Raw genomic sequence first — 11,980 nt, 5'->3', positions numbered from 1 at the left:
AGTAGTTGCAATTATCAACTGAAGTAAAAAGCACAAATTGCAGCTGAGTTTTTAAACTGATTTGAGTGGGTGGGGTTAAAGGTTTTGTGGGGATAAAATAAAAATGTGCACAATACTCTTGAAATAGACATGTATTCTGATATGGGAGATGATTTGTTAGATAGACAGAGAAAAAGATTCAAAGATGTGTTCAAACCACTTAATCTGGAAATCCCTGCCTCGTAATTGTTCAAAGTAGAGAAGGGGAAATTGGGATGGTATTGAGATATATGGTCAGTGGGTAACATTTAATGTGAGCTCAGATGGAGATGAGGTGTATGGCCCCCCAAATCCTAACAACTTTCTATAGGGGCACAATTGGGAGCATCCTGACTGGCTGCATCACTACCTGGTATGAGAACTGTACTTCCCTCAATTGCAGGAATCTGCAGAGAGTGGTGTGATCAGCCCAGCACATCTGTAGTTGTGAACTTCACATGATTCAGGACATTTACAAAGACAGGTATGTAAAAAGGGCCCGAAGGATCATTGGGGACCCAAGTCATCCCAACCACAAACTGTTCCAGCTGTTACCATCTGGGAAATTTTATGGTAGCAAAAAAGCCAGGACTAACAGGCTCTGGGACAGCTTCCACTAGGCCATTAGACTGCTTAATTCATGCTGAAGCATCTGTATTTCTATGTTATATTGACTATCCTATTGTATATATGTATTATAAATTGCACATTTAGACGGAGACGTAAAGGTTTTTACTCATGTATATGATGTAAGTAATAAAGTCAATTCATTAGTTTTACATAATTTCAAGCTTGCATTTTATTTTATTAATACAAATACTTTATTCCTTCCTCCATTTGCAAAAACACTGGCTGTTAGATCTACCTGCATGGAAGGCTGAGGCTTCTTACTGCTTAGGCAAATTGTTCCTTCTAATAACAAATAAGAATCAGAAAAAATGCAGATTCTGGAAATCTGAAAGAAAATTGTAAAGTGATGCTGAAGTAACAGTTTTAAGAGTATTATTTTGAATGTGCATGGGGATTAATATCTAAGAATACTGTTCTGTTAAGCTTACTTTTTGTTCTATAATCTTACCTGTGTGCCACCTATTCTCAAGTACATCAATCTGCAGGCAAGTATAATCTGCTGTGCATTGCAGCAAATACTTGGTCATTGTGGAGGAGTTGAATTATAGTCATACGTAATGGAAACAGTCCATTTGGCTCAGTGACCATCGAACTCCCATTTACATTCATCCCACACTGATTTCATTTACCAACATTGTTGATTATCCACGGTGAATGGTTTCTAGATTTCTGCAGATCATTGGGATTTGGAGAGAAACCCATGCAGTCAGAGTATGCAAACTCTCTCTCTCTCCCCCTCTTGTGCTCGCTCCCCCTCCCCCTCTCCCTCTCCTTGCCTGCCTGGAGCTTGGCAATCACATAGTCTGCTTATTGCAATTTGACTAAGTTTGGGTACATTTGGTTTGGCAGTGTTATTGTCATATCTTCAACTATTGGGTCTGTAGGGTAGCTCCACTCCCTTTTGAAATTTAATGGAGCTGAGGTACAACATTGCAGTAAGAACAGTGGAGAAAAGTGCTGGGGCATTGGCAGAACCTTGTTTGTAACTTTGCTTCAATGAGTTTTAATCAGCCCTGGACCCACTGTTTAGGAAGATGGCTTGCACACTGTTACATATCAACATGTGAAGTAGAAGGGTCACTGCAGCCAGCTGAATTTGATGACTGTGTATGGCCATAGCCAAGAGTTCCGAACATAAGCTGTGTGTACAGGTAAAGATAGAAATCAGGGACGTGGTTAGTGTGTGCAGTTAGAGCTAGGCATCAGGAAAATAGGCTGGGGGGATGTTGAGCGCCTGTGAGTTGAGGAGGGAGGCAGTAGGCAAGGTTGTGAGGGAAGATGGGAGTTGTGTCTTATGAAAATGTGTCCTCACCTTCATGTGTGAACATTGATACCGACCAGCAGAACCTGGACCCCAGGAGTCTTCAGCTCCTTGCTTTGTGATGTCTGTGGTAACTGGTGTACAACAACGGCCCTGTGTTAATTTTGGAATCACACACCGCCAGCTTCCACTCCACAGAATGAAGTTTTGGCTCTGAAATGTTAGGATCCTCATAGGCGCTGATCCACTAACAAACTAGAATACCTGTCTACTGTTGTAGCTTGCAAACTTGGGGGTTTTGACATTGACCTGATACGTGGTTTGCAGGAGTAAGCTGAAGAAGAATGACGTGCTTATGGTGAGCTTTGGTGTCAAACTTTACAAAAGCCTCCGCAGCCTTTGGTTCACTTGGAAAGAAAACGGAAATGCCACTGTTACAGGTGCACAGGCCCAACCCTGGTAGTTTCAGATAAATCCAAGGAAGACATACTCCAAATCTGGAAAAAAAAACTTGTTCTGCATTCCAAAGGGAGACAAATGATCCCTCTAGTCAACTTCAACCCCCTGGTAAGGCATGATTGAGTCATTTAGGAAACAGTGAGGTCCTTCTTTTGACAAAATTCTTGCAGCATACCTCAACGTAATGTAGTATAACTCAACTTTGGGAGCAAACGTCACATGTCAGACGGCCCCGCACAGACTATCATGGTAACACCCCTGGGTCGAACGGTGGAACCTGTTAGAAGATATACTGGCCGGAATGAAGGATTGCCGAGATGTTTGTATCACCTGCGGTACAACAGGCACTGACTTCTGGACTGATCTCCAACACACTGGCCCCAAAACCACCATGAACTGAAGCGTTGCCCTCAATGACCTGACGAAGACAGCGTCCTTCAGACGATCCTGTCAACTCCTCGTCCGCAGGAGATGTATGGATTTCACAGACCGTAGGCTGCGATGGAGTGTGTTATAATTGCAACAAATAACTCGGAGCGGCACTCGGAATCAAAAAACAGATAACAGGAAATGCTGGAGGTACTCAGCAACTAGGAGAAACAGAGCTAATGCTTCAGGTGCACGATACCCTTGCAATAAATGGTTGAAGGTTTTGCAATGAATGGCGAGGACGTTACATCTGGAGTAAACGGAGAGAAGGACAAATATGTCTCTAGCGCATAAGCGGATACAGTGTAGACTGGACGCGGTGTGATTGGTGTGTGTGCAAAACCCGGGAAGGGAGGTGGGAACTCGCGGCAACTTTTGATCTCAGTTGGTGCTGAATTAGTGGCGGCTCTTTATTAGTGAACCGGGCAGAAGGGTATGGTGAAACCCGGCGCTGCAGCAGCGAACCAAACCCTCTGCCGGTGCAGAAATTCCTCGCCGGCCAGGCTCTTCCACGCCACCGAATTTTCCAGAAGTTCTGATATCTAACAACTTTAAAACAATAAGATGTACGCTGTTTGAAGTGTCCTTTTTTTTTTAATCAAAAGGACGGCGCGCCGCTTCTTGGGCCCGGAGGCGCGGCGAGCGGTGTGCTGGGCTCTTGCTGTGCCTGGAGCGCCGAGACCACCCAGGGTGCAGGCAGGGAGAGTCTCCTCGCAGCCCGGCGCCATTGCACGAAGCGGCTGGGGTGGCGGGCCAGCGTATCTGGCGGCGAGGAAGAAGCTCCTGGCTAAAATCTTGGCCTTTTGAGGAAAATATGCGGAGAAGCGAACTTTGCGCAGGGAAGGTGAGGCGTGCCGTTTGTGGAAGGGTTATTGTGTGCGGCGAAGGGAATGAAAGCAGGAAAAGTTGTTAGAGCTGAGCAGACAAAGGAAGCTGATGGTCGGGTTTAGTCACTGCACAGGACGGGGGAGGGGGTGCTCCGTCCCCGTTGCCTCAAACCCCTCAGTGTTGGGGAGGGTGGGGAAAGGGGCTCACTCTGCCGCTGTCCAGTCTTTGTGCGGAGTTGCGGGATCCTGCTGCCCTCAGTCACGCCCGTCGGTGTCACTTCCACCGCCAACAGCCCGTTGCACCCCGGCGGCCGACGTTTACCGGCGAATCCAAATACAACTTTGTTTGAAGGAAGTGAATGGGTTCGGGTGATTTCTGGCGAGAAAGAATGAGGCTGTTGGCCCCTCCGGGAAGGGGAGCTGGTGGCTGCATCCCCCGTCTAGCCCCAGACATAGAAAGCAACTTTCCTCAGAAATCAAATTCAACGGGGTTGGAGGGGGAGACATTCGATGGATCGTGCTATGCTCCTTACCATTAAAAACAAGTCACACATTTATAAAAGCACATTTATATTTTCTTTATTCTTTTCCCTATCCTTTATTCAACCTGATCACTCACCCTAGTGGTCAGGGAACAGGGTTGGTTCTTTAAAAATCCCTCACACGGGAAGATGACTTGTGGGTTGTTGAAACGACGCTTGAACAAATGTGAACAATGAAGATTGCATGACAGCGCAAAATAAAATGGGTTAGGTTCCTTGTTAAAAAAAAAATCCTGTCCTGATCCCCGTAGTCCTTAAGATTCACAGTTTTCAAGGTGGTTGGACTACTTGCACCGGCCACATTTATGTTAGCATTTTTAAAAGATGTAATAACGTTCCACTACTCGGTACATTTCCGACAGAAGGACTGACTATGAAGCTTTTCTTGCGCCGGCTTGAAGGGGTGGGACAAAGGGTTAGGGAGGGATATTCAGAGTTTTGCACTTGGCAGTCGAGGCGTGTCTGCATTCGCTTATGATTTAATTGGTTCAGAAATGCAAATTTACCGAACTGGAGATCACAGAGAAAGGATAGGGATTAACGAGGTGGAGAATTTGAGGAATTGAGAAACCAGGATAAGAATTTTAAAATAAAATCGTTCTTTAATCGGAAACCATTGTAATTTAACATTCATTTCAAGAAGTCTAGAATACAAGAGCAGGGATGTGATACTGAGTTTTTATAAGGCACTGGTAAGACCTCACCTTGAGTATTATGAACAGTTTTGTGCTCCTCACCTAAGAAAAGATGTGCTGGCTTTGGAGAGGGTCCAGAGGAAGTTCACAAGGATGATTCCAGGAATGAAAGGGTTATCATGATAGCTCTGCGTCTGTACTCGCTGGAATTTAGAAGGATGAGGGGGGATCTCATTGAAACCTTTCGAATGTTGAAAGGCCTAGACAGAGTAGATGTGGAAAGGATGTTTCCCATAGTGGAGGAGTCTTGGACAAGAGGACACAGCATTAGGATCGAGGGGCGTCCATTTAAAACAAAGATGCAGAGAAATTTCTTGAGCCAGAGGGTGGTGAGTTTGTTACCATAGCCAGCTGTGGAGGCTAGGTCGTTGGGTGTAATTAAGGCAGAGTTTGATAGGTTCTTGACTGGACATGGACAAAAGTTATGGGGAGAAGGCTGGGGAATGAGGCTGAGGACAGGGGAAAAAGGATCAGCCATGATTTAAGTGGTGGCGCAGTCTCACTGGGTCAAATGACCTAACTGCTCCTATGCCTATGGTCTTAAGGTCTTACAAATAAAAGGACGATTGAGGCTTGGTCCAGATTGGGAGATTTGTACCTGAGCATTGGATAGCTCACATACACATACTCATAGGGAAGTTGGTTAAGAGTTTGCTAGAAAAGTCAAATCCAGAGACAATAACAATGAGATTAAGGATGAGGATTATAGCATCGAGTAAACTGAGGTAGTGACAACAGAACATAATGCTAAAGAGGTGGAAATATGCAGGCTTAGTAATGTGTGATCAATTGAGAAACTGGCATTGTGAATGTTTGGGCATAGATCCAGAGAGTTGCCAGAGAGGGCTGGAGATGCTGATGGAGGAACAGAGACAGTGAGAAGGAATAAAACCAGTAGGTAGTTTTGTTTTTTCATTGCAAACGCAGGGTAAGCACCTTCAAAATTTAGAAGTAGAGAAGGGGTTAAGAGAAGTTATGGCCAAGTTTTAGGTGCGATCAATTTACACACAGACATTGATGTTAAGTTTTCAAATTATGTCTTCAGGTGGTAGATGCTGTGTAGGAAGGGGTCAAGTCTAGATCCTTAGGAGACACTAGCAGTGATGGTAGGGTGGCATCCCAGCTTATTCTCAATATAAGAATGGAACCAGAAAGTTGTGGACCTTTCCACCTAGGCAACATTGGAGAGGCATTAAAGGAGGGTGATGTGGTCGATCAGGATGAGGGAGTTGTGTATCTGCCATTTATTTGCTAAAATATTTTGACTCGGTGATCTTAATGTATATCTGCCTTATATTTCATACAATTAATTGTTCTTATATTTCTGGTTCAGGACTCAAGCATGCTATTTACCTGTCCTAAAACTTCACAATGAACTATAATACCAGTGTCAATGGAAGTGGAGGAAGCAACTCTACCCATGAAGATGGTGGACTTGTTATTGCAGCATCAGTTGCCATCATTGTCATTGCTGTGTTGATCTTTCTGGGAAACCTGGTGATTGTTGTAACTTTATACAAGAAGTCATACCTCTTGACTCCGAGCAACAAGTTTGTCTTCAGTCTGACACTTTCTAATTTTCTGCTGTCTGTTCTGGTGCTCCCTTTTATCATCACCAGCTCCATCAAGCGAGAATGGATCTTTGGAGTGGTGTGGTGCAACTTCACAGCACTGCTCTGTTTGCTTATCAGCTCTGCCAGTATGATGACACTTGGAGTCATTGCAATAGATCGGTAAGAAATATTTCTTCAGGGAACTGCATGTTCTGAATAGAGCTACATTGTGTCTGGATTCTGCAGAAAGGGGAAATATTTACATACTGGTAATCACTTGATTCAAAATCTTGTTAAGTGGGAAAAAAAAAATCCTGAGGACCTTTCGGTGCCAGTGTATTGTATTTGACCATTAAATACAGAATACATTTTAATTGCATTGCTCCTAACTGAATGGAAGTTACAAAATTTAAAGAAATTACCCTCAGATATGGAACAGAATTGCAAGTTCTGAAAATGATAACTGGATTTTCACAGTGTTCACAATTGTCAGGATATCAAAGTCACTGAAACATAAATATTTGCAAACTACTAATGACAATAATTGCTGCCATTACCTGTTTATCCTTAAGTAATTTGCTGATTAAGAGAAACAAAAGAAGCAGAGAGGCCAGGATAATTTGAGTAAAATGAAGGGAAACATATCTGATGCATAATATCAATACCTTCAAGTGCTTTACAAAGCTTTAACAGAAAAAAGAGAGTTTGGTCTAAATTGAACATAGAAGTTCTAAAAGTGAAGAAAAAGAGCTGAAAAGGCAAGGAGTTTTCAAAAGTCCATAAAGTAAGTCAAAGGAATCGAAATCATCAGCTTAGGAGATTCAATCACAAACGAGAAAATCTGCAGGCGCTGGAGTCCAAGCAACTCACACAAAATGCTGGAGGAACTCAGCAGGCCAGGCAGCATCTATGAAAAAAAGTACAGTCAACACTTTGAGCCGAAACCCTTCAGCAGGACTGGGGGTGGGGGGGAGCTGAGGAGTAGATTTAAAAGGTAGGGTTCAGGAAGAGAGAAACCCAAGGTGATAGGTGAAACCGGAAGGGGGAGGGATGAAGTAAAGAGCTGGGAATTTGAGTGGTGAAAGAGACAGAAGGCCATGGAAGAAAGAAAAGGGAGAGGGGCACGAGAGGGTGGTGATGGCAGGCAAGGAGATAAAGTGAGAGAGGGAAAGGGGATGGGAAATAGAGGGGGGCAGTTGGAGGACATTACCTGAAGTTTGAGAAATCGATGTTCATGCCATCAGGTTGGAGGCTACCCAGACAGAATGCAAGGTGTTGTTCCTCCAACCTGAGTGTGGCCTTATCACGACAGTGGAGGAGGTCATGGATAGACATATTGGAATGGGAATGGGAAGTGAAATTAAAATAGGTGGCCACTGAGAGATCCCGCGCTTTCTGGTGGACAGAGTGTAGGTGCTCGGTGAAGCAGTCTCCCAATCTATGTCGGGTCTCACTGATATACAGGAGGCCAAATGGGAGCACTGGGCACAGTATAAGACCCCAACAGACTCACAGGTGAAGTGTTGGAGGTGAAGGACTGTTTAAGGCCCTAAATTATAGTGAGGGAGGAGATGTAGGGGCAGCTTTAGCACTTGTTCTACTTGTAAGGATAAGGGCTGGGAGGGAGATCACTGGGGAGGGACGAATGAACAAGGGAGTTAAGTAGGGAGTGATCCCTGCGGAAAACAGAAAGGCGGGAGGGAAAGATGTGCTTGGTGGTGGGATCCCGTTGGAGATGCTGAAGTTTTGGAGAATTATGTGCTGGACTTGGAGGCTGGTGGGGTGGTAGGTGAGGATAAGAGGAACCCTATCCTTGGTAGCGTGATGGGAGAATGGAGTAAGAGCAGATGTGTGTGAAATGGAAAAGGTGTGGTTGAGGGCAGCATTGATGGTGGAGGAAAGGAAACCCCTTTCTTTGAAAAAGGAGGACATCTCCTTTGTTCTAGAATGAAAAGCCTCATCCTAAGAGCAGATGCAGTGGGGACAGAGAAATTGAGAGAAGGGGATGGTGTTTTTACAAGTAACAGGGTGGGAAGAGGTATAGTCCAGGTAGTTGTGAGAGTCAGTGGGTTTATAATAGACATCAGTGGATAAGCTGTCTCCAGAGATAGAGAGAGTGTGATCGAGAAAGGGAAGGGAGGTGTTGGAAATGGACCAGGTAAATTTGAGGGCAGGATGGATGAAGTTGACGAGTTCTGCATGGGTGCAGGGAGCAGCACCGATGCAGTCATCGATGTAGCGTGGGAAAAATGCAGGACAGTCACTAGTGTAGGCTTAGAACGTAGACTGTTCCATGTAGCCGACAAACAGCCAGGCATAGACTGATGTGAGTGCCCATAGCTACATCTTTTTTTGAATGAGGTGGGAAGAGCCAAAGGAGAAATGATTTTGAGTGAGGACAAGTTCTGCTAGGCGAAGGAGAGTGGGGGTGGAAGGGAACTGGTTGGGTCTGGTGTCCAGAAAGAAATGGAGAGCTCTGAGGCCTTCCTGGTGGGGGTGGAGGTGTACAGGGACTGGACATCCATAGTGAAAATAAGATGATGGGGGCCAGGGAACCTAAAATCATTGAAAAGATCCAGTGTGTGTGAAGAGTCACAGATGTAGGTGGGAGGGGACTGAACTAAGGGGGGATAAAACAGTCGAGGTATGCAGATATGAGTTTAGTGGGGCAGGAACAGGCTGAAACAATGGGTCTACCTGGACAAGCAGGTTTGTGGATCCTGGGTAGGAGGTAGAAACGGGAGATGCGGGGTGCGGGAACTATGAGGTTGTGGTGGTGGATGGGAGATCCCCAGAATCAATAAGGTTGTTGATGGTGTGAGAGACAATGGCCTGGTGTTTTTTCATGGGGTCCTGTTCGAGGGGCAAGTAGGAGGAGGTGTCTGAGAGTTGGTGCTGGGCATCAGGAAGGTGGAGGTCAATATGCCGGACTATTACATCACCTCCCTTGTCTGCGGGTTTGATGGTGAGGTTCAGGTTGGTGTGGAGGGAGCGGAGAGCCGAGCATTTGGAAGGATCAGTTGGAATTGGAGAGCTTTGGTAAATTGTTGGGGTGGAGTGGGAGAGTAGAGCTGGTCAAATCAGAAATGGGGAATGGTGAAGATCTGTTAGAATTTTAAACACATAGATGGGGTTTTCAAATATGAGGTGTTGGCTAGCTGAGCACCGAAGTGGTCAAAATGAAGTTGCAGTAGAATATGGGCAGGAGAGACTAGAGCAAGCTGGCAGACCAGCTCGAGGAAAGTCTGAGGAATATTTGGTTGTGGGTTTCGGCTGTAGGTGAGCTGTGGAGATGTGTAATGTCCGAAAGCTAGTAGCAAGTAGTTATTTGTAGATGGAATGGCATAGGGTCCAAAGCGCACCAAGAAGATCCCAGTTTATTAAAGTTGTGAATAGTCTGGTTCAAAGTAAAATACTTGGGTGGAGTTAGGGTGTGGATAGGGAGTTTGTGCTAGGAGCCAGAGGTGATTCAGTTTCTCCAGTACGGAGCTGATGGGAATTATTGCTTGTTAATTACAGGGCATTAGATGAGCAGTTTCTCACTGAAGAGATGGTTAAATAGACTGGGAGATATTAGAATGTGTGTGAAATCTGCAGCATGTGGAAAAGGAAGGAATTGTTGATCCATTCCAGAGACTTTCCTAAAATGAAACTGTGGCGTTTGGAGGAGAACTTGGATTTGAATGGCTACGGTCAACTTGGTTAGTGTGATCACAAAACGAACAGAAAGTACTGACAGCAGAGGGCGAAGAGTGCAAACTCATTATATAATTTTAAGTAGGCCAGTACATTCCACACTGCCCTAGAATCTGCTTTGCTGTTTCTTTGTTTCCACTTCTTTCCTGCCACGTTCCTGAATAGAATCCAGCTTCTTGTCCTCGATCAGTAGGACCCAGCTATATCAGGCAGGGTGTGTGTCAAAGTAACCTGGGGTTAGTGTCAGTTCAGAGTGCTTGTAGGTGGATTAAGTTTACCTGAGAATATTTTTGTCTCAATCTAGAAATTGGTGGGATATTTCAGAGTGTGTTTTCCAGGCAAGTGTGTTTCTGGAACACGTTTGATCAGCTTCAGGAGTCAGAAAGATTCTCAGTATTTTTAATCCTCAATTTATATTTGGTCAGCCAAGTGTGCAAGGAAATCACACCACATCATATTTTCTGCATATAGCATTTTAAAAATAAATGTCATACTTAGGTTTGATATGGTTTAGTATTTGTGTAGTACCATGTGTAGGGCATTATTGCAGACATTGGGGCCCCCTCTGTTAAGTACACTGTGTGCTGCTGTGGAATTGCTGTTCCAGTTTTGTATTGGAAGACGTGTGCCTACTTAGCTTTCAGTGTATGAATGGCTGGTATGGTGGTAAGTCCTTGGTGCCTAGTGGTTAGCCCTTTTGAGTTTTTGCTGTTGCTCATGAATAAATAGCGTTGCAAGCTGTCGGAGAATGCAGAACACATGATGGCTGTGAGGATTCTCAGTAAGGACCAGCCGGAATTGACATCTAGGATTAGTAGATTGATTGCCTCCTGAAAATGGCGCATTGCACCTTGGGCATCCTGCTAAAGTTCCACGTTCACTCTGCCTGATGACTTGTGGCAAGAAATGTTGTTAGCTTTCTTCAAACAGCGTCAGAGTCGGGTTTAATATCACTGGCATAGATGGTGAAATGTGTTGTTTTGCGGCAGCAGTACATCGCAATACATAATAAAACTGTAAATTACAATAAGATGAATATATATTTAAAAACAAATTCTTTCTTCGGCTGTCCATCAATTACTGATAATGACTGAGACCTGGTCATGGTTGTATGGAAGACCGGCAGTTGCCCAAGCTGCAAGTCTCCCCTCTCCACGCCACTGATGTTGTCCAAGGGAAGGACATTAGGACCCATACAGCTTGGCACCGGTGTCGTCGCAGAGCAATGTGTGGTTAAGTGCCTTGCTCAAGGACACAACACAGTGCCTGCCTCAGCTGAGGCTCGAACTAGCGACCTTCAGATCACTAGACCGACGCCTTAACCACTTGGCCACGTGTTTTACACTGATAAATAATTAGTGTAAAAAAAGAGGGAAGAAGAAGAGTGAGGCGTTGTCCATGTTGTCCATTGTCAATTCAGAAATCTGATGGTGGAGGGGAAGAAGTTATTACTGAAACATTGAGTGAGTCTCTTCATGCTCTTGTACCACCTCCTTAATGGCAGCAATGAGAAGAGAGTGCGTTCTGATTGATGGGAGTCCATAATGATGGATGCCGCCTTTTTGAGGCATCACCTTTGAAGCTCCTTGAAGTTTCAGTGACCTTTCGTAACGATGCAAGGTAAACTGCAAAATAATCCAAACACGTTCAGCTTCAGGAAGCACAGTGGATGCAAAGGCCGTAGCTGTGAACAGCTGCTGAGAGTAGATCTCCACACTGCCCCAAGCTCGCAGTGAGCAGCAGATTTCGTGACTGTTCAGAGTTTCCTTCAGAAGCTGTTCCTCCAGCAGCTGATCCTGCTTTGTCTGTCCTTCACTCGTTCTGTCAAAGATGCTGTATTCCAAGGAAATCACACACCAGAGCACCCAGG

The 11,980-nt window shown here is 44.9% G+C and overlaps 1 protein-coding gene across 4 annotated transcripts in view; it reads left to right on the top strand.

Moving 5' to 3' along the window:
* The first annotated feature begins 3,181 nt into the window (after positions 1-3,181).
* Positions 3,182-11,980, top strand: part of gpr161b (G protein-coupled receptor 161b) — a 53,177-nt gene continuing 44,378 nt past the window's right edge. For all 4 annotated transcript variants that reach the window (XR_012098923.1, XM_073045496.1, XM_073045495.1 and 1 more), the window contains exons 1-2: positions 3,182-3,641; positions 6,195-6,594. Coding sequence is in view for 3 of the 4 variants with exons in the window: in XM_073045496.1 (XP_072901597.1) it covers positions 6,233-6,594 (362 nt within the window). In the remaining variant the exon portion in view is untranslated. The remainder of the gene's footprint in view (positions 3,642-6,194; positions 6,595-11,980) is intronic.

This window comes from Hemitrygon akajei, chromosome 5, assembly GCF_048418815.1.
Source record: "Hemitrygon akajei chromosome 5, sHemAka1.3, whole genome shotgun sequence".
In the NCBI taxonomy this organism is placed as follows: Eukaryota; Metazoa; Chordata; class Chondrichthyes; order Myliobatiformes; family Dasyatidae; genus Hemitrygon; species Hemitrygon akajei.
Note: the sequence above shows the minus strand (reverse complement) of the source record. Positions and strands in the feature narration are given on the sequence as shown.